Consider the following 27,962-nt stretch of genomic DNA (forward strand, 5'->3'; position numbering starts at 1 on the left):
AATTATCGTGAAAGGGTCTATAGGGACAGTTCTTAGCAAACTGAACCCACTCCATTAATTCAAGACTTGTAAAATATGAACAACTAGATTATATTTAAAAAGTTTATTTCATTCAGAACAAGACTAAAATTATTATGGCCATGTTGATATGTATCTATATCATTATAACATATCTGTACCTGTAGTTCACTAGTATGATTTTGCAATTAATAAACAAAGTAACAGTCATACAAATTCTGGATATTAATCATAACTGATATTACATTGTAAGTCCATGTACATTGCTGTACTGTAAATTCATAAATATATAGTCATTTTGCGATATTAAGTACTCACGTAAAATATGGAATCTACAGTACATTGTATTACAACATTTACAGTCCTTCTTTTCTTATTTCATATTAAAAAATCATTCAAATTGAATAAGTAAATAATTTAGGATTTAGAAGTATGAGGTTTCAGTCGCTTATGTGTCTTGTCCACAAGGAGTAACTAATCCGTTTGGCAGTTATCCTGAAACAAAAACAGAGTTCATGTAAATGTGATGCATATTTACTGCAAAAGTTTGTTATCCGAATGTCATAATTACATTCAATTTATATTCTTTCGAAATTCACACATATCACAATTAAAAAATTACGTTACATTATATTCGTATGAGATTAGTAGGTGTAGCATACAATGGTGAATTGTGGTATTTCATATTTAGACTTTTGATTTCCATTGACTCGGATGAGAATTATCAGTATCCTACAGATGAAACCAAAGGGGACTAGAGGTTATTTCCTGTACATTTATTTGATTGTCAGTGTGTTCCATTTTGTTTTTCTTACTATTTTTCTTAATACTTATTGCTATGTAATTTCCAAATAAACAGCAAAAGTCAAGGTCGGATCCATATTAAGTGATAATGAATTTCGAAAATAAATCAACCATTTTTTCAAGGACATCTACTAGTGAAAATTTCAAGACTATTTTTCCATGGCAGATATTGTCTTGAAACTATGTTCAGGATAGTGATCCTGCATTGCATTATTGAATCATGATATTTACTGATGTTAGTTGAAACTGGCATTATCTCATACATCATTCTCCACGGATTTTCATATTTGGTATAATAATTAACTTATCTACAAAATGTACATGCATTTTCTGATTATTCAAACAATACGTCAGTTTTGAGATAAGAGCTCTCCTGTGAAGGAGGTCCATTTAGTAGAACTTTGAGTGCCTAAGTGGGACAGAGCTCGAGTGGACCTATAGTCAGTGAGGAAGACAATAAAATGTATTAAAACCGGTTTCTTTTTAAATATGTAAATGTAGGAAATACAAAATACTATTGAAAAAAATGTTTTACTAAAGTAGAGACATAAAACAATGTCATATTTGAAAGTAACATCCTGGATATGATAACTATGACCAACGAAATTACGAGATATAATAAGAATTTCATGTATTTAATTACTCCCTGAATACTTCTCACTAACTTAGTCTGTGTATCAATTGAGTTCAGGTGATGAAACAGCGTATGAGAAAAATACTAAGTACATATACTTATGCAGTGATGAATATTTGTTCCACTCCCGCATCTGAACAAGTTGTTTTGCGCCTTACTATGTACGAGAGTTCTTCAAAGGGAAATAACTCAAATGTATCTCGAAACTGGCGTATTGCAAGTTAAATTTCATGTATTTTCTAAGGCTGGGCTTTTAGAAATAGTTGTTAACTTGATGTACAATAATCTTGCTAATGATTGAATAGTAAATATGTACACTAGATGAAACATTAAAAAAATTAGCAATTCATCAAACTGCCTCCTTTCAAATTACACATATTTCCAGAAAGTTGTTTAAGTAGTAAGGTCCCTAATTATCACTTGCCTAGAATACGTGTTGTCAAAAAAGAGTGTGTATATCCCAGTCTGTTTGGCCGTCAGTTCTCCACGAACAGCCTGTTTATGCGAGTCACATTTGCATGATGGCACCAAATGATGTGTCATAGCTGGGTCAGGTCTCTCAAACTCCATGTATGTAACACTGAATACCACATCCTATCACCAAAACAAGCAGTAGAGTCAACTGTCTACTGTAGGAATATAAGCCATGCATACAGGGATCATATACTAAAGATACTTCTACTTTCACTTTTATCACGGCATCATTCAAAAGAATGACTTTGATAAAAATCCGGTATTCACAGGTACAACTCCATGTACCATAATTAACCTCCATGCATTGAAAGTTTACATTGTTTTCAGAGCCGATTACTTTAAAATAAATATACCTACATATACATGTGCATTAAAGCAACTTTTGAATGATGTACACATATCTGTTTTTTTTTTTTTTTTTCAAAGCTATCGCAAACTACATTATAACAAATTAAATCACTCTAAAACACTCAAATGAACACTGAAGATTCCTAATTATATGCAGAGAGGCGTCTATCGCGAAATAAAATTACTTCCTTTTAATTTTCTGTTGCTAAAATACATGAAAGAATTCTTGATCAAAATACAACACATGAATTCATGTTCACGCACTTTGACATGTATGAATCATGTTGTGTAAAATAAGGAATCTACACTACATGAAACAAACCTTGGGATGAGATGTAAATTCCCAACACAGCACTGTATTTTGTTTATCAATGACCACTGGGACGGCATAACTCTTCCCAGCCTTGATCCAAAATTCACAAGAGTTATTTACTTCCCCTTTCTCTAATTCCTCAGCATTAATTGTGATGCCAGTCGTCACACTAAAGCATTTTAAAAAACAAGAAAGTAGCCATTTATCATTTTACTTTTTGAAATGCACATGCATGTATTACTGGTAATCTCTTGAAAAGAAATTGATAACTTGCATTATGTACAATACATCTTTTACAATTCTCATCAAAATCCTAAAAACCATGATAAGTAAACGCAATAATTCAAGGGAATATTTAATTATAAAAATCAAAATACATTTGTGAAATTTAGTGCCCCTGTTTTGCTGTAAAATTCTTATCTTTGATATTGTAGCATGGAAAAATAACTACATGCAAAAGAGCAAAGTCAACGTAAATAAGTTTGAAAGAAAAAGAAACCATGCAGGTTAAATAGTATACAAATGAATGTTTACATGCAGTAAATAAAGGATTCATTAACATCAATGAATAGTATTCATATCATAAAGTGTACACACAGAGTATGACTGCAATGACTGTCTATTTTATGATGTATATTTCATATAACGTTGTCAGGCCTGATTTATGAAATTGTAAAACCCATCTAGGGGGTCAAAATGCATCATCATACCTATGTGATATATGTTGTTATATATATATTTTTCTACTTATACCCCACACTGGTTGTTTATATATATATATATATATATATATATATATATATATATATAATATATATATTATATATATATATATATATATATATATATATATATAAAACATCATCACTTTAAAATAATTTAAATGACATTTTTTCCAATTACAACGTTGTCCTATTTTTACTGCCTTTATCAAGTAACAAACAGAGGCTTATTTGACAAGATCATATCAACTAAGGCACATTACATATATTTTATTTATTCTGAGTGTTGCCTACTTGGGGTCTGGATCCCGATACTGGAATTCCTCTGATGAAGCACTCTGTGATCTGGCGATCTCCTCGTTACTCACCAAGTGAAATATCTCGTCCTTAGACAACCCCTCATTTCCATCCCTTAAAACATCAGTGCATACATCAGTACAGTCTGGTCCTCTTAAAATCACATGCAATGTCTATAGTAATGATTCTTCATGTGCATGTCTGAAATCTACGTGTTTCACGTTTGAAATGCAGCAGACGTGAAATTCTCTCAAAGGAAAATAGTATGCATTCTCTGAATCAGTTGATGTGGTATGAGAAAAATGATGAAACAGACGGCAACTTGAATACATATTTCACATCCCCATCAATCCAAGAATCATAGCCCAAGTACACAATCTGCAGAATGCACTACTGTATACAGGGAGATATTTACCCATTTTATTTTTGCTCTTGTAAGTGGGCAAATTTAGACTGGGCAAAATTGTTCTCTCTTTTTAAACACAATTGTGTCTGGGCAAATTTAAAACAAGGTGAAACCATTTGCAAAGGGCAAGAAGGGCAAAGAAACATGGGGCAAAAATTAACCCTGTATACAATATAAAGAAACTACAACCACTGAATAATACCATCTTTGTTATCTGTTGTTCTTACCCCACACTTCCTTTTTTCACCCGTTTGATCTCGTCTGTTTCATTTTGTCCAACTACAGAAATTGAAATATTGGCTGCCACTTGACCTGGTATCACGACCTCGTCTGGTTCAGGTCTATCGACATCGCTCGTCTGTCTCTCCGGTGCAGCTGTTGCTCCTGGGCTTTGCTCTCCAGAAGCTTTGCATGGGGTTGAGGTATTTTGGGGAGGAATGTCGAAAACTGATGGGGGTGATTCATTCATTAAAACTACAATTTCATTATTGCTGCAAGTCTCAGTTTTACACCCAGTATCCTCTTGACCTGCAATACAATAACAAAGTCAGCAATTTACACCAACAGATTATGCAATTCCTGCATTTTGCTTGATATTTATGTCATATTTCGTTTAGTTTTGCTTCTTTGTTATATAAAATACAGCATGAAAAGTTTTAAGCTTGATGCCAAGTTTTTGTGTCATTCTATTATGACATTACAATAGAAACCTTCCCATTTTTATAATGCTCATTTAGCTGCCTCAAAATCAGTGAATTAGCCAATCAAAACACATCTAGTGCAACAGTTCGGTAATCTGCTGATTGTTGGTGTCCAAATAAATACAGCCTGACCAAACAAATACATTGTATGATGTATTGCATTCTATAATATTTACATCATCAATGTTTTTGCCTTTGATATCTTTATGTTTGCCATTTTCTCATGAATGCATTGCAGTTGTGAACAAAATGCAAATGTATCTTGATAATATAGAACTTTTTTTTTTAAAGCTGAGAATCCTAACAGAAATTACATTAGAATGTCAATATAAACAAGATGTGTTTGTGAAACACAAATGCCCCCGATAATGGCCAATTCCGAAGATGGCCAAGGTCACAAGGACAAATATCTTGGTACCAGTAGAAAGATCTTGTCACAAGAAATGCTCATGTACAATATGAAAGCTCTAATTTTTACCATTTAGAAGTTATGACCAATGTAAAAAAAAAATTAAAAGTAGGTCAAATGTCAAGGTCAAAAGGTTTAGTACCAACGGAAAGGTTTTGTCACACGGAACACTCATGTGAAATATCAAAGCTCTATCTCTTACTGTTCTAAAGTTATTAGCAAGGTTATAGTTTTCAAAAAGTAGGTCAAACTCCAAGGTCAAGGTCAGAGGGTAAAAAATGTTGGTACCCACGGAAAGGGCTTGTCACAAGGAATACTCATGTGAAATATCAAAGCTCTATCACTTACTGTTCAAAAGTTATTAGCAAGGTTAAAGTTTAAGACTGAATGACGGAATGACAGAACGACGGAATGACAGACAGGACAAAAACAATATGCCCCCTCCCCCGATCTTCGATCTCGGGGGCATAAAAATAGATTTCATGCATGAGAGTTTGAACTGCAACACTATATGCTGGCTGGCATACTTTTCATGAAGTACTAGTCTAACGTGCTTCATGAAGTATGCCAGCAGAAATTTATTTCTCATTTGAAGGCACATTAGGTAACTACCAGACACAGCTGCAGTGTTAAGGACTTGAGCAGACGTCTGATCCTCCTCGCTTGAGTCCTCTGCACCGTCATCCTCCTGTAGTCTGCTAATCATGGAGGAACTGAGGTCATCAGATTGTACATACTTCTGGTAACAATGGTTACAGGCACGGGATTTCTTACTGGAAATAGATGACAGCATGAATATTTCAATACCATATACTCTGAAATATCACTTAAGTTTTCTGCATTTACATGTAGTTGTTAATAATTGATTATATTAGTACATTCTACAAGCAATGCATTGACGTAAGCCTTATGCTAAAGCATTTCTTTGTGTAGGCCAGTTCTGAGATTGAGTGAATGTTGTCAGGCATTACTCTCAACATGGTGTTGATCATATTCTATTCATATCTGTACATTCACATTCCTCCTTGTTATGTCGGTAACAAACTACGCAGTTTCACTGTATTGCACTTCTCTAATAGGATCTGTGACATGCAGGTGACCCTTCAATTTTACATTAAAGTGTATATATACTCTAGAAAGAAGAGTGTCACAAATGTAAATATAAGGAACACAGGTCTAGATTGTTTATATTTACATGGGAGATATAAAACAATAGAAGCATGGGAAAATTTCTGCCGATTATATGATTTACCCTTCCATTATTTTTATATCTCCCTAATACAATAAACCTATACCTAAATGTATATTCCTTAAGGAGGTATGCTACACCAGAGAAATTTGATGTAGATGAAAAGTGGAGGATATGTACAACAATATTTCGAAGTTGAAAATTTTGAAGTTTACTTTATTTTGTCAAAAAATACAGTTTTAGTAAAAGGTAATCTGAAAAAAAATTAAAACCCCTGCTGGACTCGAACCTGCGACCTACAGTTCAGCAGTCGGTATTCAAACCTACTGAGCTACTCGGCTAGGTATTTAAATGGAAAAGGAAAAGACAAATATTGCTGATATCGATTTTTTCATCCATGTTTTTAAAGGAAGTCAGCCATTATGACGATGTAGAGTACTACCTTAAGTATATTATATTTTCATGCAATAGTCAATGTAAGTGAATCTTTAACAATATCAAAGTGAAAGTAAAAGACTAGAATTAGTTTGTAATTATAGGTTATAGACTTTGTATGGGAAAATATGACGACTGAGTTTTTTGGTAGCGAGGTCCGTCCGCGACAAAAAACGAGGTCGTCATATTTTCCCAAACAAAGTCTATAACCTTTTTATTATATACTTTCAATTTCATTTAGAAACTAACAATAATTTTAATTTTAACAATTTCTTTATTGGTTTAAATGAGTAAAAGATGAAAAACACGAAAAATTTGAAAATTAACGGTGTAGAAATTTGATTGTGATGTAATGTTTGCGGGCCAGAATGTTTCCGGATATATATCGTGTGATATCTTCCCGTAAACATTTAAAGCAAAAAGAAGAGATAAAATTGAAAGTATATAATAATGCCAGATACATGTAGTTGCAGCTGGATCATGAATCAAAAGCATAGGCAAATTGAGATGTAAAGCAAACAATTAATAAAGTTCCCATAAGCCAAGGAAGTAATTGTACGTAATATTTTTACCCATCATGCCTAGTAGGAATAAGAGAAAAGTAATTGCAAAAATTTTAAACTGTTAAAATATTTAACATCCCACTTCATCCTTTTGAAGGATCATGGGTTACTATTTCTCATCAATATTTTACAATGTGTAATGTTCTACGAGTATCAGGCCATTTCGAGATGATTTATGAATAGTCTTTTGACAGACTCATCAAATTATCATCATAAATCAAACACAGCAAAAGAAACTGTCTATGAAGCATATAATGCAGGAAATTGTACTAACTTGTTAAACTCAAGAACACCTATAAATCTGAAATGAGGAGAGGATTGAAGCTAAAATAGTCGTATGAAGTGTAAATTCATGTTCCTCATTACTCACACAATTCATTAGTCTGTATAATTATGAAACTTAAAGCCTACCTGCTGTGGGTGGAGTCAACATAATTGTTGCTGCAGTTGTGACAGAATACTTGACCACACAACCGGCAATGGTGCTGGAATGAAAACAACTTTCACTGAAAAGTGGGATGAAGGATAGATGCAGGGACCATCTCAAAACATACAGTATACTACTGCATACTGTGGAATCATTAGAATTCGTGGTGGCTCAATTTTCACGGAATTCGTAGGTACCCCTCACCCACGAATTTACATCCTCAACGAATAAAGACAACTAGTATACAAGAATCTTACAATTATATAAATCCACGAAATTACGTCCCCACGAACCCGTAAAAATTCAAAAATCCACGAAAATTGGCCCCCACGAATTTAAATGATTCTACAGTATTGGAAAATGTTTGCTTCCGTTATTTTTGTCCTTACACCTTGGAAAAATGATTTTGTCCAGATTTAAATTCAACCAAAATTGTTTCTTGCTACTTTAAAGTATTGAAGGAATTTATATTCACCCAGTGTTGAATTTTCGCATTTAGGATAAGAGAAAAATATAACCTTGTATACAGGACATGTAAATACATGGGGGAATTAATGCATCAGATTGTGAATGATACATGTGCCTGCACAAATCACACATACTGGTTTTATCTAGATTCTATCAAGACAGTTTCACCTCAAAAATCAAGAATTTTAACCAGATTAAAAACAAAGCAGTTCTGCAACAATTTGAAGTAGAATCCAAAACATGCAATCCATTTCTTAATCAGTTGAAGCTCACAAACCAAAAGTTCTGGAGGAATGAGTACATGCACTTACTGTATGCTGATCATGATAACATTAAAAACCAACTCTGACAATACACAAACAGGTACCAGTGTAGTCCACTGAACTACATGCTTTTTTTTTCTATGGCTGCAATTTTGTGGTTTGTGTCAAAATTAGGTGCAAATTATGATTTTTGCAGAATATATATATTTACAAAGAGTTTTGTGGTTGAAGGTAATTTACAAAATATGCATTAAAAAGTCATCCTAACTCTCTCAATATACTGTAGGTGCCCTTATGTAGGAATATGGCACTACATGTGTTCTAAAACATTTAAAAGTTTGTTTTATGTCAATTGTGATTTAATTGTAGGAACAAAAGATTAAAAGGAATAAAAAATACCACAACATGCACCTTTCTAACCATAAATGTGAATTCTGCTTTGCAGCCCATGCAGTTGGTAACTGTTTTCTCATCAATCCATTTCGCAGATGACTGCATTTTCTGTTCGTATGTTAAACGATCAGTCTGCTGCCAAAGTGTGTCCTTCTCCCTGTATCAAAAAATAAATTGGTAATTCTAGATTCACCGTTCACAAACTCGAAAGATTTCTTTTTGTTTAGTCATTCTGAAATGGCGAGAAATAACAAGATCAAAATAGGATTGCAAATCACATAAGAAATTTCATTTATGGCTGATTGACTTGCTTGACATTAAAAACTAAGGAACTTGCACTGTAAGTAGAAATATATTACTATCAACAACATTTAGTGTTGCCCATCATACACTGACAAAGCACCTGATACACAATATTCAGGAAATTGGTCCGTAGTTTCTATAAGAACGTCTTGTCAAATTTTGGTGCTGAATTTGTGTAATACATGATTCAACAAGGACCTCCTATATTTTTCTGGTAAAAATTAATTTAAAATCAACAAGTGTCTGTGTCTAATACCAAATATATAAATATGTTCTTTAGCTTATTGCCATTTTTATTAGATGAATACTGAAATCTATAAACTATGATAAGGTGGGAAATCAATTATGCACTGCAGTTGATAATGGTCAGCCTGTCAATAAATACTATTTGACCACATGATTTATGACATATTGTTTAAACAAACATGGAATTCATAGAATCCCTTTAAGGCCAACATTGACAAGGTGTAAATGTCTGCAAATCAGACTGATTGTAGATCAAGACTTCATGACACATCATTTCTCTTTGTTGGTTATGCTAACATATCATGGAAGAAATTGAACTTAATTTGCATTAATTTATTTTGAAATATACTTACTTTGTAAGTTGAACAATTTTCTTTTTCAGCTGTTTCATATCACTTTTCAGTTGTGAAATTTCCTTGTCCTTGCCCTCCTCTATAGATTTCAGTTCCTTGCTCTTGTCTTCATCCCGTGCCTTCAGAAAACATATCATACATGTATAAAGAATTTTGTCAGATCTGCCCAAAATTTAAAGGCCCATCTCTATCTGCTCCAACACTCGTGAGGTTTCAGAATTTTTTATTGAAAACTGTCACACAATATTCCAGCATTAAATTCACTTTTAACATTAAACAGCAGATGATGACAAAAATGACTTCTGGTAAGCTTAACATGCATGTGTGTGTAATCAGAGTGCAAAATTTGGATACTGTTGAATATTTACATTCACTGAATCTTTTCTCATATATTTCACTGAATCTTTTCTCATATATTTCTTTTGAAATTGACATTGCTTTCATCATGCAGTAAATACATGTTTGTTGCAAACTAAATCATCCAGTTTTCTAGTTCCACCTGTCTGCAAAATCATTACCAAATATGGAGTGTCATCAAGGTCAAAGGGTGCATTGACTGTTCCATTTAACGTAACAAATTGGTCAACCATATGATATTTTAGATCTTAATTCTAGTTTATATTTTTGAATAATACATAAAAATATAAATGTAAACAATAAAATGTCTTTCTTTGTTGTTTCATCAGGTGATGAAGGTAGCATTCATTGCACACAAAATTGCATATTAAGTGGGTTATGCATTTTTTCTGCAAATGCTAGCTACCTTCATCATCCGATGAAACAGGGTGATAAAACAACAAAGAAAGCATTTTATTGTTTATAATAAGTAAAAACTGTATCAGTACAGTACTGTTATTTATAAAGCTATACCCTCACCTTGAACTGTACACATAAATTCTCTTTTAATTCCAATTCTTTTGTTTTCTGGAAAAAAAAGAAATGGAATACATATATTGCTATTAAACTTGAGTATTCCATAGTTCATGTAAATTACACATGTGTGACAAATTCAATTCATTCATATTATGCTTATTTCACTTTTAATAGTATAAGGAAATAATCAAGCATTATGCCCCAGTGCATTTGATATGGACAAATTTTTAACACAATTTTACCTGTGTTAAATCCTCTGTAAGAGTTTCTTTCTCTTTTTCCAACACCAGTATTCGAGAGCTCATCTCTTCAAGCTATATATAAGAAACACATTTGTATTGTATATCCACACTGTTTTCAATTAATGTTGCCTTACTGGCAACCTTGCTGGCAAAATCAAAATTGATTTACGTTAATGAAGTTGCCAGTTGGCAATATGCACATCCCAATATCAGCAATGAAGGCAACAGCAGCAACACACGCACCAGTATTGATGGTTTTCATGGAAGAGCCCATAGTTTAATATTTCAATCTGACAACATGATTAAATGGAACTACATATTATTTGTAAGACATGTGCTTCATCTGTTTTCCATCAGACATTAAATGTCCAATTGTTTGGCACTTTTTGGATTTCAATTTCCTTCCTCAAATTAAAGCATTTTCAATTAACAACTGTACCTGCTATTTTGATATATTTTTATAACATATAAAGCAGTTAAAATAGATCCAAAACTAAACATATGAAATTTGTAACTTCAAAATATAAGAACTCTGGCATACTTAGTATATGCTATCACTACAATATGGCATTTTATCAAAAAATTCTATTTTTACATTTTCAAGATATCATATGATGGTGTAGACTGATATAAAATAAACTTTTTCTGCCACATTATCATTTTACATTATTTAATAAGACAAGAGTGAGTTTGCAAACAAACAATTCATTATGTATTTCATATATCTTCAAAATGAAATTACACAAAAGAAATTTGTATGAAATAAAAAACAATAATCCTAGAAATGTTGGTATATATTCTGATCATGATTTTACGATCATTCTTAGACCAACTACTGGGTAGATTGAAATTATAATTACAGCAATTCTCATTCTGTTTTATAGAGAATCAATGTAGTAAAAATCATCACGTTTCTGTAATGGTTGGTCACAAAACTGTGGGGAGAAACCATGAGGATTTCTGTAGTTCCTAGTTTTTATTTCATCTAAACTGGACCAGAAATGACTTAATTTTTATTTAGAAAAATGGTTTTGAACGAAATTTGTATAATAAAATATTTTATTTGCAAACCAGCACTTGTCTCACCATTGTATATGCCTGGCATATTTGAAATTTATTTTCTGCCTAGTCAGTACAGGGATCAAATTATTAATTTAAAGTATGCATTCTTTTTCAATAGTTCATGTAGTTTGTAATATATTTTCCAACTCATTTATCTATTTTTATTTGAATTCATACCAAATGTAAAAATCATAAATAATTTGAATAATCTGCTTTAAATAATCATTCCAGTAATGAGTTAATAGTGATTAATTATGTTGTTTACATCTCATCAGCTGTACCCTAGAAATGATGACAACTTAATATAGGTGTTAATGGGTAGCTACAGCAGTAAGGACTTTATTATTCATGAAAAAGGAGACAGGTACTTTATCAATACATACACAGTATCTTGTAACGTGATTTCCAATCAATTGACTATGTAAGCCAGACAACTCGGATTGAGATGATGCTTCTTAGAACATAAAAGTTATTTAGTGTAACAGGGCCCCTCCCGGGCAGTCTGCATTCTAAATCAGTCATTTAAGAAATAAATTTTATATTTCTATTTTACATTCTATTTTCATGACGTTATGAATTGTGACACTTTATGCCTGCATACTTCACGAAGAGCGTTAGCACGCCATGAAAAGTACACTGACGTGAAGCATTGTTCTTCATACCCTCATGCATTTTCAAAAGTGATATTTATTTCTTATATAATTGTATATTTACATTCTATTTTCATTTCTGTTGGAGAATTCCCAGTCGTTAAAAGAGACATATACTATATTCATCAAGATTCATACGCACATCATTCACATTCATGAGGAAATGGCTACCATTTCAATTGGTAAAGAGTGTTATCAGGCAAAAACATTGGAAATGTACATACAAAATATAAAAAAATTGTCGTTTTTTCAGCGATAAGGAAACCTTTGTCTTAAACAAGAGCTGACATTCTGTGTACCTGTTTGTTGCTGTCCGTACTTTCCATCTCCCGTTCTCTTTTCATGGATGAAAGTTCATCCTCTAATGCCTGTATCTGCGTTGCTTTTTCCTGAAGTTTTTCCTCATTATTTTTCAGATCATTCTCTTTGGAAGCATAGCTCTGATACAAAGCAAACATTTCACTTACTATACAAAAAAGATACCTTTTAAAATGTCAAATTCAATGTACTAAAAATCACTGCATGCAACGTATATATTGTGAAATCAATAGAACTCGTGGTGGCTCAATTTTCGTGAAATTCATGGGTACCCCTCACCCATGAATTTACATCCTCTACGAATATACAATATATATTATATATATATATACAATATATATTACAAATATATAAATCCACAAAATTACGTCCCCACGAACCTGTAAAAATTCAGCAATCCACGAAAATTGGCCTCCAAGAATTTAAATGATTCTACAGTATACCGTATAAGCAGAATTTTTTAAGCGAGGATTTAATTTTGGCATTAATAGCGAGGATGCCGAGATCACAAAAATTGAATATCGCTAACATTTTATTCTATATCGTACAGGTACAGCTGTAGGTAATAATTATCTTTCTTGGAATTATGAATTGCTAAAATTAGCTCTCCCTAAATATATATACCAATTTTCATGGAAAAATCATTAAATTTGTGTCTCGCTAAAAATTCCACTTACATGGTACATGCAGCCAGCATGAACATGGCATGTTATGATAAGAGTATGTACTTTGCTTGTTATATAAAACCATTAAATGTAAATACCTGCAAAGACTTCTCATGTTCAATTTGATCTGAGCTTAACTGAAAGTTTAGAGCTCTAATTTCTTGCTTTAATGATTCATTTTCAGAGTTTAATGTCATTTGTGAGTTCAGCTCTTCTTCTTGATTCTGCTTCAGCGATTGGTTTTCTGTCATGGCCTTCTCTAAGGAGCAATCCAATCTTTCAATATTCTCAGATTTCTCACTCAATTCACTTTCCAGCTCCCTTACTTTCTCCCGCAGTGAACCCCTTTCTGAATCAATCTCCGAAACTGTCTTTTCTAAAACAAGACAATTATTCTCCGCTTTCTGTTTTTCAATTTCCCATTCATTGTCTTTTCTCCTCTGTTCCTCTTCCAGGTCAGTCAATTTTGCTCTAAGTTTACAACTTTCACTTTCCTCCAGTTCTTTAAGTGTATCCATTTCTTGAGAAAGTTTGGTATTCTCCCCTTGTAACTTTTCAATGTTCTCTAATAATGTCTTCTTTTCTTCACTGAGTTTTAGACTTTCATCTTGAACATTCCGTAGGTTAACCTCACTGTCCTCCCTGTGTTTCTCAAGTCGACCAATCTCTTCCTGTAACTTAGTTAACTGCACTCCTAATTCGTGTTTTTCACTTTCCAATTTTTCCTTCTCATTATACACTGTTTCTAACTGTGAAGAAGTGTTTTTCAGCTGTTCTCCTATGTTTTGAAGATCACTTAGAGCTTCTTCTACTTTCACTTTTAAATCTGTTCTCTCTGCCTCCTTTTGTTTTAAATCTGTCTCAAGTTCTTTAATGTGTTTCTTTTTCTCCTCTTGCATTGATGAAAATTCACACTCCAAGTCAAACAATTTAGTTTGTACAACCTTTTTCTTTTCTTCTATAAGTGATTTCTCCTTTTGCACTGTCTCGATGTTGTTTTGAAGTTCACTATTTCTTTTAGCAAGTTCCTCCATTTTTCTTGACTGTTCCCCATTTTCAGATGAAAGGGCATCATACTTTTCTTTCCACAACTTAGCCTCATTTTGAGTTCCTCTAACACTTTCCTCTAATGTTGACACAGCGCTTTGGAGCTCACTAATTTTCTGTGACTGAGAGGACACAATCTTTTCACCCTCTTTAATTTTCTCTTCCAAAGACTTTTTAACTACTGTGTTGTCTTCATTTGTTTTACAGCTTTGCTGTAGCTCTGCCTCCGTTTTAGACGACTTTTCTCTCCAAGCTGCCATCTCACTATTTCTTTCAGTGATCTCTTCCTGTAAATTCTTAATTTGGGTCACACATTCCTCCCTTTGAGTTGAGATTTTCTGTAATTCTATCCCAGTATCAGTCAATTTTTCTTCCAACTCCTTCATTCTTTTTTCCATGTCCGACACTGTGCTATCCTTCTCCATTATCTTCTGTTGCAGATCTTCAGTTACACACTTTGAATTTTGGATTTCCTCCTGTAAACTATGTTTTTCCTTTTGTAATTTAGATATTTCAGCAGTTTGATTTTTAATGGTTTGTTTGTTTTCAGTTAAATGATTTTGAAGAGTCGAGTTTTCTGAAGAAATATCATGTAATTTACATTTTACTGCATTGATATTGTCACATAATTTTCCAACGGTAGAGGAAAATTCAGAATTCCCTTCAACAGATGGAGCCTGCAAAAAGGAAATTTAAAAGAAACTTTGTTAATCAAGATATAGACCAAAAATAATAATTTTATTATAACAATTAAAATTACTCAACATTTAAGTATATCTGAGTAAAGTTTGTTCTAAAATGACAAATTCACTTCATACAACCCTTTAAAAGAGGTCTGAACAAAAACTTTCAGTCAGAGTTATTATACAATGTATCTAAGATTTCTTACACACTAAATCATTGTATACTTATGCTTGCATTTTCAAGGTCCTATAAAATGTCATTATAACTACGTATATATGTCCATGTATATTCTGTGTGGCAACCATATGTATGTAGTGGGGGTAGGGAGTAAAGAACAAAAGTATAAGTGTGAATAAGTTTTGTTCATTTTTAACTGTACAGAATGTGTACATGTAGTTCATTAAATGTGAGTACAAAAAATCACCTTCCCAATCTGATTTTCCCCCTCCTCCGATACAACCCACTTGATTGAATGAAGCATATTCTCAATGATTTTATCCTTTTCTTTGATAACTTGTAGTTTTTCCTCCACCAGTTTCTGGTTTTCTTCCTTGGAATTACTCACTAGTTCATTTTTCTCATTCACATGTTTTAGTTCTGTTCTTAGATTTGAGCATTCTTGTATAAGGTCATCATTTTCATGGGAGAGGTGTGATATTTTTTCATTCAGTTTAGAGCAAGTGCTTGTTTTCTCTTGTAATGATGATTCCAATGCACAGGCTTTAGTTTGACTTTCATGTAACTGTTCAATTTTCTCTTGAATAAGCATCTTTTCAGCATTTAATTGTTCATTGAGGTCAGAAATTTGAGAACCATGTTCATTTTTCATTTGTTTCACCTGGTTGGTAATTTCAGATAACTGTTTCTCTTTCTCATCCATGCCTATCTTGTTCGAGCTCAACTCAGATTCTACACTAGCTTTCTCATTCTCAAGCTGCTTGACTTTTTCTACAGCCCTGTCATGTTTAGCCACAAAATCGCTCAGTTCCGTTCTGATTTCTTTTAACTGTTGTTGATGACTTCCCCTCTCTATTTCCGCATTTTCCTCTGCTTTCTTAATCTTTCTTTCTAAGTCATTAACATTCTCACTCCATTTTTGCTCACACTCAGCCTTCTCTTTCTCTGTCTTTTCAATCTGTAGCTTCCTTGATTCACTTTCTTTCTTCATCTCTTCTAACTGCACGTCTAGTCGGAGTTTCTCCGCTTCCACTTCCTTTAGAGACCCCACCAGTTCCTGCATTTGATTCACAGAGTCCATCTTAGCCGAGGCTTCGTTATCTTTATTGGCAATCATTTTCTCCACTCTCTGGAGCAGCTCCTGATTCTTAGACTCCAATATTTTTATTTTATTGTCCTGACTAGAAATTAAATCCGACTTTTTCGTATCGCCCTCTATGCTGACTGAGAGGTCTGACATCAGAGTTCGCACCTACAATACAAAAGCATTTTAGGAATAACTCTTTTGAAAAACAAGAAAAATAATAATTTGGTGATTCTATTTGCCTCCATAACTGAAAATTTGTTTATCATGCAAAGTTTAGTTAGGGAGATCTGTTGCTGCTCAAAGACATGTTCATGCATGCATATTTTCACATGAACACAAATTACTCCGGTATTTTGAGTATAAATTGTAGGTTTGTTATTCATGAAAATAAGCATTTTAAAAGATTTTCCAATACATCCCAAAAGTAATGCTTTGGATAGAACGAACTCAAATTTAGATCAAACCAGATTGCTTGCCTCTTAATATCATACAAACACACATACTCATAGAACTTCTGATGCTCATGCTAGCCATCAAGCTCCAGTATGTAATGTTTTAAAAATAAATCTAACCTCAAACTAATTGCAAAAGAATTAACTTTTAAAATATTCATTTACAGGATTTAGGATACACAACGTATTGGTAAAAAGCCATTAAAACAGGGGACATTTTCTGAGTCAATTCAAATTCCTATGGAGATATCATTGATAAGGGACATGACTTCTGCTTCTGTGGGATATTATCTTGAATTTGAACAAAAATTGAGGGAATGCATTGGAAGCAATCATATTCACAACTGCTCATATACATTTTTTTTTTATTTGGCTACTCAAAAGGTACAAATCTTTTATTGTGCTCTGTATTCAAAATCTCTGACTTCAGGTGATTAACAATAAATTTTATGTTTGACAGTCACAGCAGGAAAATGCATTTCTATACCTGCATCTGAAGATCAGCATTACTCTTCTCAAGCTCAGTAATTTTAGTCCTGAGGCTGCCATGACTGTCTTGATGGGAGTTTTCCAGTTTATCCATTTTCTCTTTAAGTGAATACTCTGCCTCCTCCCTTCTCTTTAGATCCTCCTCCAAGCTCCTCTTTTCCCTCTGGTGAACCTCTTCCTTCATTTTCATCTCCTTCTCCTTAGATTCAACTTCTAGACACATCCTATCATAGCTGAAACGCAACACAGAAAAGTTGAAGGGTTTCTTTTACACATCGTAACTTTTCTATTAATTCAAAAGGCAGCAGTTAAACAAAAATTAATTGCATAATCTTCATACATGTATATACGAGAAGCAATCTATTTAATAAACTAACTATCATCACTTTTCATCATCCTGATTCTTATACTTCAGTGTTATGACAAGCTATGAAATGTTCTAACTACAAGGACACTGCAAAACAGCACATCATCTGCATTGTTCATTGTTTACAAACTATGACCATTAAAACTCAACGCTGTCTTCCTTCCTATAAGCCATCTCTGTATAGTATGAGATTAAAATCAGGACTGGTACTCTTTATGTGGTGCCCACATAAGCATGCACACTAATAAGAGCAAGCTCAAAGAAGTACTCCTGTAACATTGTTGTGAGGGGGAGTGTCCCACCTTCTCTGCAGTTCCTTGTTTTCTGTGGTCAGTGTCTCGAGCTGTCCTTTCAGTTCGCTGTGCTGTCCCTGTAGTACCTCCATCTCTGACTTGGTATGGACCACAGACTGCTGCAGACTCTTCTTCTGCTGTTCCAAGGCATCTATCTGGTCACCATACTCCTGTCGAAGGCTGTTCTCTACGTCAAATGACTCACTGAATGACTCCCCACGGTGATCCTGCTGTAAATGTGCAAAATATATCACTTTGTTTTGGTTCCATGAGGCCACATAAACAAGTAAACAATGAGAAGAATCTGATGTTTAACATTCTCCACAATTTTTTAAGTAATGGAAAAAAAAAAGACAATTTAAATCTTTAAGAATTTTAAGAGTGTCATTTTCTAATGAGCATGTATTTGTATGCATGCACATTGATGACACTGCCCATACTGACATACTTACCTGTGAACTGACATACCTACCTGTATACTGACATACTTACCTGTGTATTGACATACTTACCTGTGTACTGACATACTTACCTGTGTAATGACATACCTACCTGTATACTGACATACTTACCTGTGTACTGACATACTTACCAGTGTACTGACATACTTACCTGTGTACTGACATACTTACCTGTGTACTGACATACTTACCTGTGTACTGACATACGTACCTGTATACTGACATACTTACCTGTGTACTGACATACTTACCTGTGTACTGACATACTTACCTGAATACTGATATACTTACCTGTATATTGACATACTTACCTGTGTACTGACATACTTACCTGTGTACTGACATACTTACCAGTGAACTGACATACTTACCTGTGTACTGACATACTTGCCTGTGTACTGACATACTTACCTGTGTACTGATTTACTTACCTGTATACTGACATACTTACCTGTGTATTGACATACTTACCTGTGAACTGACATACTTACCTGTATATTGATATACTTACCAGTGTACTGACATACTTACCAGTGTAATGACATACTTACCTGAATACTGATATACTTACCTGTATATTGACATACTTACCTGTGTATACTGACATACTTGCCTGTGTATTGTGTATTATGAGGCTGTTTACAATGGGTTACCTGTATTGGTATACTGATGAGGCTACTCATGCTGTCTGCACGACTTGGTGGATTCCAGCTGTAGTTACCTTGTTGTGTCCTCCTGCAAAACATGAAATATATATAGAGATGATGAAATACTGCATGTTTTCAGATATCTCAACACAAAAAGAAACATACACAAAAAACCTTCGTATATGGCTTTCTTAATATTAATTCTGGGCAGAAATGATCCAACACTGTTCATTCAAAAAATATATTGAGTCTTCTAATCAAAATCAGAACCTTTGATCCACTCACTTATTTCACAACACATTTTGAAAGTTGGCTGGCAATTTAAGTAAGAGGATCATGTGTCTTTTTAAAACAGCTACACAAGCATATACAACCATTAAGTGTTGGAATGTAAATATTGCAATAAAATTACTGATAAACTTTTTAATTTCATTCCTTCATTTTCTATTTTGTGCAGTAACTCTAATATTTTCTTTTCCATGAAGATGATAATAAGCATCATTACTTTGCAAATGATGGCCAAGCATTGTCCAAGTCATAACCCCTAGCAGCAAGGTCAAACTGGAGTTCACTGAGGTCATACAGGTTACTGATCAATGAGCTGCTTTTGTCATGATTTAGCCAGAGTGACTTTGGGTGGAAATAATCACTACAAATATAAATAAAGTCTTGAGAAGAAGGTTAACACTCAGAATGATTGATAATTCATTGACCAGATTTCATATAAGAAAATGTAATCATATAGTTTTCTTGAATTGGATAACTCTGATTGATCATTAGTTCACAGTAAGTTTCCTACTTTCTAAATTATTACAGTTTGAACAAAATACACTTCTTTTAAAAACATTTGATACATAGTAAATTCTAAATTGATAATTTGACAAGTTTTAGTCTTTTTGAATTTAAAAATTACAGTAGATTCCTTATAAGCATACAACATAACATAAATACTTATTTTTACATACAAAAAAAAACCCCAAACAAACAAAACACTGTGAGAATGCACAGCTGTATGTGCTATATGTTTAAGGTCTTCATGAAAGGATAGATAAAACTTATGTAAAAGCAAGACTTTTGTATTCATGAATAATACATGTACTTTAATGCTTCTCACAAAATAACAATGAATCTACAGATTTCTATCAATTGCTGAAGCCTCAACAACATATAAGATATTTCTACACAGTAAATATCTCCTGAAATCATGCATTACTAGATGATGGTTTTTCATTCCTTTATATTACATGCATCTTTATTATAATGTATACACCACATGCTCTTACCAAACACGATTTTTGTAGGTAACAGGCTGGAGTATTTTCATAAGGTAATCCAATTGAAAGTATTTATAGAGTTAAGTGCTTTTGGTTAAAATAGTTGTACTTTTGCATTACTAGTCTATAGGATATGTACATCACAAAAATAACTCTTACCAAAGCATAGTACACCAAAGCATACATAAAAGCATACAAGTATTGCATTGACTGAAAATGCCAGTTTGAGTACCTTGTAACTTTTCCATTCATAACACAGGCCTGAATGCTGTCAGCCATTCTGTTGTGCATCAAACAAAACCTCAGAAAAGCCCTTCCTTTTCCTAGTGATGTTTTGTACTGAAATAAAAGTGTTACAGAACATTAACTTTATTTACAATGTCAAGGCTTGTGAACATGTAATTTCTCCCAAGACATTATGTATTTGCACAGCCCTGCAATTTCAGCATGAATGTAGCGCTTTATTCACAGAAACAAAACTTATCAAGATATGAAAATACGCAGTACAAGCCTCCATTACATGTATGTTTTGTGATTCTTAACTCTTATATCCACATTCCATCCCATTGTTGACCCAATGATTTTATTGTATTCAATATATACCATCACTAATCTCCTGAACACTCATATCACATATTTAATAATGCCATTATTGATTCTCACAAACACTTACATCCCAAATATATTTAATTCAATCATTGAACTCCTTAACACCTACATTCCCGATAGTTTTGACATAGTTAATTGATCCTATTACTGATCCATTAACATTTACATTGTCAAAAGTTTTGATGTACAAGTAATTAAAACATGATCTTTAATCACTGATTCCCTTAACACTTACATCCCCGATAGTTTTGACATATTTAATCCCATCATTGATCCCCTTGCTGGATCCCAGACAGTCACAGATATAATCCCAATAATCCTTCTTCTTTCCCAGTATGGTGTATTTATCTGTTTAAAGATAGGAGTCATTGTTAAACAATGTAATGTATTTCCATGAAATATTGAGGCAATAAAAAGTCATACATATATATCGTATAAAGTTCGTTTGTTTGTATTTTACATCATGAAGATATGTTCAAAATACCTGAACCCAGTATTTAACATGAGTTAAATTTAACTGACAATTGGATATGGCTGGGTATTTTCATGCCATTCCTTATAATGAGCTTGACTGTATTTAGAAATAATTGATGACATTCCAATTTTGAAAAATGAAAATACCTTTCATATCAGCTCTTAACAAGTATTCCAGCTTGGCACAGAATCTCTGAAGTTGTTGATTATCATCAGTCAGTGGTTGGTGATTGTCTTCAAAGTCTGACTTCATATCAGCAATACACTCTGATCAAATTACATGTAACAACAATGAATATGTTGTTTTGCTCAGTTTATCAACATTGTTATAGGAAGTGCATATGTACTACATAGCTACTTTTTGGGTGCATTGTCCTTGCAGTATATGTCTACCACGGGTCCTTGTAAAAATAAATCCAGAAGTTAAATCCTCCGCTTTTGAGCACAAACCGTGCAAGGTGCTATATCTGTGTAGGTACTGATTCAATACTTGTTTCATTGGTCCAAACATATTACAGCTGAGCTGTATACATAAATGTATTGCTTGAACCTATCTAGTTGAAAAAATTTCATGTTGATTCAAATTTTGAAAAGGTTTAGAATGGATTGTATTTTGTGATGGAAGGATTGCGCATGTTTAAACAAAAAGTTCTAAATCTGCACAATTTTACAATTTCTGTTTTCTCTTACCCTACCTGATATATCTTGTACAATCTTGTCATTCTGAGGGTAGGACACCTGAGTGGGGGATGGTGACACCTGCTGCCCTGGGGAGGAGGCAACCTGCTGTTTACCTCTGGTAAAGGGCACAACTGGCACAGACATGGCTACCTCTGCTGTCGAAAAGAAAGTGTTACTTTATATAAATGTATATATGTCTCTAAAGATACTCAAATCCGTATGTATACCTGTAGATCTACAGATAGAGTAGGTGATGACAGCTAGTACGTCATGCTATAAATTTATAATTCTAGTCCTTCAGTCAGTGGTAAAAATGGCTAGTTACACTTACTGACTTACACTAACTTAAAAGTACAGGGAAGTATAATACATTTTATTGCATCAAACATACAAAGACATCCTAACATTTTGATGAAATACAGAAATAGCGTACAAAAGATGAACTTACTACCACGAAATTATTGTGTAAATCTTCTATTAATCCTTATTTCCACAAATGATGTGATACAGAATCAAGGTCGAGGAATACATAATGCAGGACATTTTCAACGTTCACATGATGCTTATTTTGCTGGGCGTAACCCTTTCTGACTAAACATCAAATATCTATTATTACCTGTATATTTCTACTCCTGTAATAATAAAAATACGAAATTACATGTTGTAAAATAAATATTGTTTACGTCTACTAAAAAACTGAAAATGAAACTCGTCACATGACCTGCCGGAGTTGATTAACTCGTTCTTTGAATGCTTAAATTGAAAGTACAGATAATCAGTCGTAACTATGTTGGATTTCCCATTACTGTGGAAATGAAACATGGATGGTGAATGTTAAGTCAAATTAATGATGCTATGATCCAAGGTGAGCTTGTTACATTAGATTGATTATAATTTCAACGTTTACGGTTTTGGGGGAGAGTCTATTGTGGGGAAGGAGTGGTCTTCCAATCGGATAACCTCGGGTCTATTCCTTTCCCATCTCCACCACTGGGAAGACCGTCCTATAGAGTATGCCTGTTTGGTGTGGGACCCGTACTATACTGAAGACATAACAAAATTAAATGGTTCAGAGACGGGTAGCTAGATAAACACGGGTAAACACAGAGACTTCTCTCGTGTCAGTGACATGATACGCCACCTATGATAGATACACTGTTCTACCGTTAGTGATGATGTCTAGACTTGCTCAAGTCTCTATATAAGTATATTTTGTACAGTATTTATTACTTTATCATTTCGTCCAAATTTTACCGTGTTTCAGAAATCTAAATTTTTGCTCTCTATCGTACTTAAATGTCATGTTCGATGTGATATTTATCAAGAAATAGAAAAATATGTTTCCTCAATTATCTCTCCTTCCCTTAATCCTGTCCACTCACGTTGTTTGAACCTCAGATGCTCATATGATAAAGATCTGAGTTTATTCATGCAAACCATCATTCCCAGAACTAGGGTGAAACCACAATGAATGTTTACGTAGGAATATATGTAGATATATTTTGTAAAAGTTTTCTTTTCAAAAGCCAGAAGGGTACAGTTTGTCAAATCAGTATGTATAAAGCATCCTCATTTAGTGTAGATTCAAGTTTGCCTATACTATACATATTGTGCCTCCCGTGGTCTTAATGAGGCAGAGGAGTTTAGGGAAATTCTTCTCAAGAAACAATACTGATTTGTCAAATTGATTATGATATTATGCTAGAGCTCTATGGAGATTTATCGTTCCCGTGACCAGAGTGGGACTAAAATACCATGCTCATACACAACATGTATTTATGCCTCTTTGACAATATATATGATGAGCATTACTAAAAATAAGTGCAACCAGTATTAACGGTGCAATACAAAAATGTATTTCTTTTCGATAGAATGGAGTCCAAATCTTGGCAAGATTCTCTTTCGTTAAAAGAGGCACTTTTGCGCATGCTGGAGAATGAGATATCCTATGACGTCATATTCCATATTGGTGAGAGATCAGATGAAGTTCGCAGTCATAGTTTTATTCTGACTGCGCGTAGCCATGTTTTTCAAGCTATGCTTGAAGGACCAATGATAGACCGTGATCCAAATGGAAGGGTGTTAGTTTCTTTACCAGAGGTGGACGTAGAAATGGTTCAGTGCTTTCTCAGGTTTGTGTATAATTTTAGTCAAAGATGTCTTAATGGTTAAACAATTACGATCATGTGAGATCAAGTTCCAAAAAGGGTTTATTTTCAGAACAGCAGGAATCAAATATGATACTTTATTCACGTACTTCCATATTTGTAATTTTGTAGATATCTGTACACAGACGATATTGAACTTTCAGAAGATAACGTGATGCCATTGTTGTATTTGGCCAGAAAGTACTTGGTTCAAACCCTGATTGATAAATGTCAGAATTTTATAAAAGACGCAAAACTTTTGGAACCCGAAAACTCGGTAGAAATATACCACCAAGCTTTCCTGTTTGATCTAGGAGATCTGATGGCCGACAGCATGAAAACAATCAATCAAAGAACAAAACAGTGCCTTGAATCCGACTCCTTCCTGACACTTCCACAGGAGTGTGTTCGAATGATCATTGCAGACGATCATCACCAGGTGGAAGAGGATGTAATTTATAAAAACGTTATAAGATGGTGCGAAGAAGAATGCATAAGAAGAGGTGTAAGCGGAAGTGACGAGGTGATCCGCGAGATTTTAGGAGATATTTTATATGAGATAAGATTTCCAAATATGAATATTGCTTTCTTTCAGTCGTCCATCGAGAAGCGACGTATTTTGACGGAAGCTGAGAAGAAAGAAGTAAAGGATTTGCTGAAAGGTGTGAATAGGAATACCTACCGAGGGCTGTTTAAATGCAAACCCAGGAATATTTGTCAAAGAGTGATGAGAATGGAATTACATGAAGAAGAGATGGTGCTAGACGACATAGAAAATGCAATTGCTTTTGAGTCTTCCGTAGAATGTGTACTACATGGAATAGTAACTTATGGATTAAGTCATGCAGTAGCGAAGTTTACATTCTACGTTAAGGTTATGGATGACGAGGATAAAATTTTAGTAAATGAGGATTTTTGTATGGAGTCTGATTCAAAAACTCAGTTATACAATGCCAAATTTCAAAAAGCTGTAGAGGTTGTGCCAGATCGAAAATACCGTGTCAGTTTGACTTTGGACGATACCAACTGGTCGTGGAAAGGAATATATGGTCGCCATTCAGTCCCTTTTAAGGACGGTGAGGTTAAATTTACAGACTGTAGTGGAGAAGCTGAGGAAACCGGCATGCTGGGAGGCCAGATTCCCGGATTACTTTTATCATGAGTCATCAACAGGATCTGGGAATCCTCTGACTATAATTGATTACACTCTAATCAGTTGTAAATACGATTTACGGAGTCATTTCTAACAAATTAATGATACATCGCATTTTAGAAGCCCTTTGGATGCATAAATAATTATATATTTAATTATAGCCTGTTGATGAAGACTATCCTTGGTTTTATCGCACCCAATACAACGAGGTCCGAAGTCAATATTATACTATTGGTTGGTGTGGGAAAAACGCCACGGTTTGAACGAAGTCAACCTACTATAATTGTTGCTTTATTTTTCTTCAGATCCATTTATGGGATCATAAGGTTTTCACAATTGTGATATTCTTTAGTAATTAATATTTTTCAGATATAATTTGGTTAACAGGACTGTTAGTCCCCGAGGGTCTCTACAGCCCAGTAACTAAGTACTTCGTTACTAGCTTGAAAACACGGATGTATATTTAATTGCTGTGATAATATTTAGAAATTCATATCAAAATTAAGGATTATCTCCCTCATGCATAGCTCTTGTCCTTAGACGAATTTGACTCCACGTTTTAGCACTCTGTTTTTCCCTATATAATAGCGCTTACAAGTTTATCGCTATTTCGAATTTCAAACATTTCGGTTGAGCATCACTGAAGAGACATTATTTGTCGAAATGCGCATCTGGTGCATCAAAATTGGTATCGTATAAGTTTTACATTTATACGATATTTCATGATTGATTTGAAAATATAATTCTTCTGAATTACAATCCAAAATGATAAATAGAGTGAACATGAAATTGTACTGGAAAACTTAATTTGATGGATGTACGAGTTGTTAGTAGGCAGGTTCTGCATATGACAATCGGGGGAGCCTGTATGTAATATATCCATGTAAGTATATCAAGAAAGCAGCGATTTGTGTAATGATACAATCTAATTAAAATTAGATCCTTTGACCCGCTCCCGTATATCACTACGATCAAAGGATATAATTTTAATTAGATTGGTAATGATAATTATATGTGTTGATGCATGCCGACTACCTGGTCAAAACCATGGTGCTGAGTTCAAAACTGACAGTAACTGTATATTGGTTAAGAAAACACACCACACACCTTGGTTTCTATTTTGTTGTTTTGCCGCGTTGACTGATCTTATTCTATTCAATAAATGCATCTGAAAAATTAAAACATGTCCAATTCGTTAATCCTTCACATTTATCTATTCAAAATTGGATCTTATTGAAGTCATGAGGAAATTCATCCATTTAGAAAAGCATTTGAAAAGTAATTCTTTGTCTCGAATATGGCATCTTCGCTTACCGGTACTACGAAGAGGTTCCTATCCTTTTTGGTGACTTCCATACCTGTAGCTCAAGTAAGCTTGAATCATCGGGTGACCTGAAGATCTAATATATTGAACCTCCAATTGTTTGCAAAAATTTATTAATATACATTCTGTATGTTGAATTTTTCAACTAATAGAAGATAAACATTCTATTCTATTGGACAACATGGTGAATTGAGAGTTGACCATCATCAGTTTGGCAGGAAATATCAAGGCCCCCCGTTGGTATTCATTGCTGCTCGAATTCTGTGATGCATGGATCCCTTTTCACAATTTATTCGTGCAATAAGGATGCTCCGTCACTCAGAACAGTTGTTCAGTACGCAACTTCCGAGTTGTCCAACAGTTGTTTCTCTTTGTTAACTCGTGTGCACGGTGAGACGCAAAATATGTTTTCCTACCCACGCGGTGGGCACAAATGCTTATCGCTGCATTCATATATTGTCTAAAGGATGATTACGATCTGTCATACCACTACCAGAATTGCAGGGAAACACAAATTTAGTAAGTTTATGAGTATGTGATAATAAAATAGCTCAAACTAATGTCGATAATCACCATCTAGAAGCACTCATGTCGAAGAGGAAATAAAATAATAATTTCATATTTATGGTCTAATTCATATAACTTATTCTTGATATGGTCATTTGATGTATACCAACGGCTGATATAAAAAAAAATTACACTTTCATTACTTTTATCATTATCACCATAAACTGTCTATAACATATCTAAAGGGTCTACATCATGTACCACCCTAATCTCGGCTGAGATTCGGCTTGTTGGCTGAATTTTTGGACTGATGCCTTCACCGAATCTCGGAGCAGTCCTTCATAGTTCATGTCTGGAAATTTACTTTCAGCTTCGGCCGGTTCTAGCAATTAATGTCCACTTAGATGTAAATTCCATAAAATATACTATTACTAAATTTTCCGTTCAAATGATGAGTTTCACGGCACAATATTTTAACTCCCGAAATTGAAGAGTTCCAATAGTTTGTTTTTT

The 27,962-nt window shown here is 33.8% G+C and overlaps 2 protein-coding genes across 12 annotated transcripts; one reads left to right on the forward strand and one right to left on the reverse strand.

Moving 5' to 3' along the window:
- Positions 1-88: 88 nt before the first annotated feature.
- On the reverse strand, positions 89-23,059 carry LOC125683828 (FYVE and coiled-coil domain-containing protein 1-like). Of its 10 annotated transcripts, none has more exons than XM_056158368.1 (24): positions 22,935-23,059; positions 22,333-22,473; positions 21,785-21,904; positions 21,399-21,511; positions 20,787-20,893; positions 19,786-19,929; positions 19,287-19,368; positions 18,182-18,399; positions 17,511-17,745; positions 15,732-16,736; positions 13,675-15,300; positions 12,893-13,033; positions 10,882-10,953; positions 10,643-10,690; positions 9,767-9,885; positions 8,883-9,021; positions 7,725-7,798; positions 7,588-7,614; positions 5,739-5,899; positions 4,244-4,544; positions 3,608-3,724; positions 2,601-2,760; positions 1,881-2,050; positions 89-513 (listed from the first exon to the last, which is right to left on the reverse strand). In XM_056158368.1, the coding sequence occupies exons 2-24, from the start codon at positions 22,460-22,462 to the stop codon at positions 459-461; spliced, it is 5,364 nt and encodes a 1,787-aa protein (XP_056014343.1). In that variant the 5' UTR covers positions 22,463-22,473; positions 22,935-23,059; the 3' UTR covers positions 89-458. The 10 variants fall into 10 exon arrangements, with proteins under 10 accessions (XP_056014343.1, XP_048781276.2, XP_048781280.2 ...); XM_048925319.2 differs by having other exon boundaries at positions 18,182-18,402; XM_048925323.2 differs by having other exon boundaries at positions 18,182-18,402; positions 22,333-22,470; positions 22,935-23,054.
- Positions 23,030-26,800, forward strand: LOC125683815 (BTB/POZ domain-containing protein 6-like). 2 transcript variants are annotated; one of them, XM_048925289.2, is made up of 3 exons: positions 23,030-23,183; positions 24,190-24,450; positions 24,598-26,800. In XM_048925289.2, exons 2-3 carry the CDS (start codon positions 24,191-24,193, stop codon positions 25,625-25,627), a joined length of 1,290 nt encoding a protein of 429 aa, XP_048781246.2. In that variant the 5' UTR covers positions 23,030-23,183; position 24,190; the 3' UTR covers positions 25,628-26,800. The 2 variants fall into 2 exon arrangements, with proteins under 2 accessions (XP_048781246.2, XP_048781256.2); XM_048925299.2 differs by lacking the exon at positions 23,030-23,183 and adding an exon at positions 23,281-23,415.
- The last annotated feature ends 1,162 nt before the right edge of the window (positions 26,801-27,962 follow it).

This window comes from Ostrea edulis, chromosome 1, assembly GCF_947568905.1.
Source record: "Ostrea edulis chromosome 1, xbOstEdul1.1, whole genome shotgun sequence".
Classification (NCBI taxonomy): domain Eukaryota; kingdom Metazoa; phylum Mollusca; class Bivalvia; order Ostreida; family Ostreidae; genus Ostrea; species Ostrea edulis.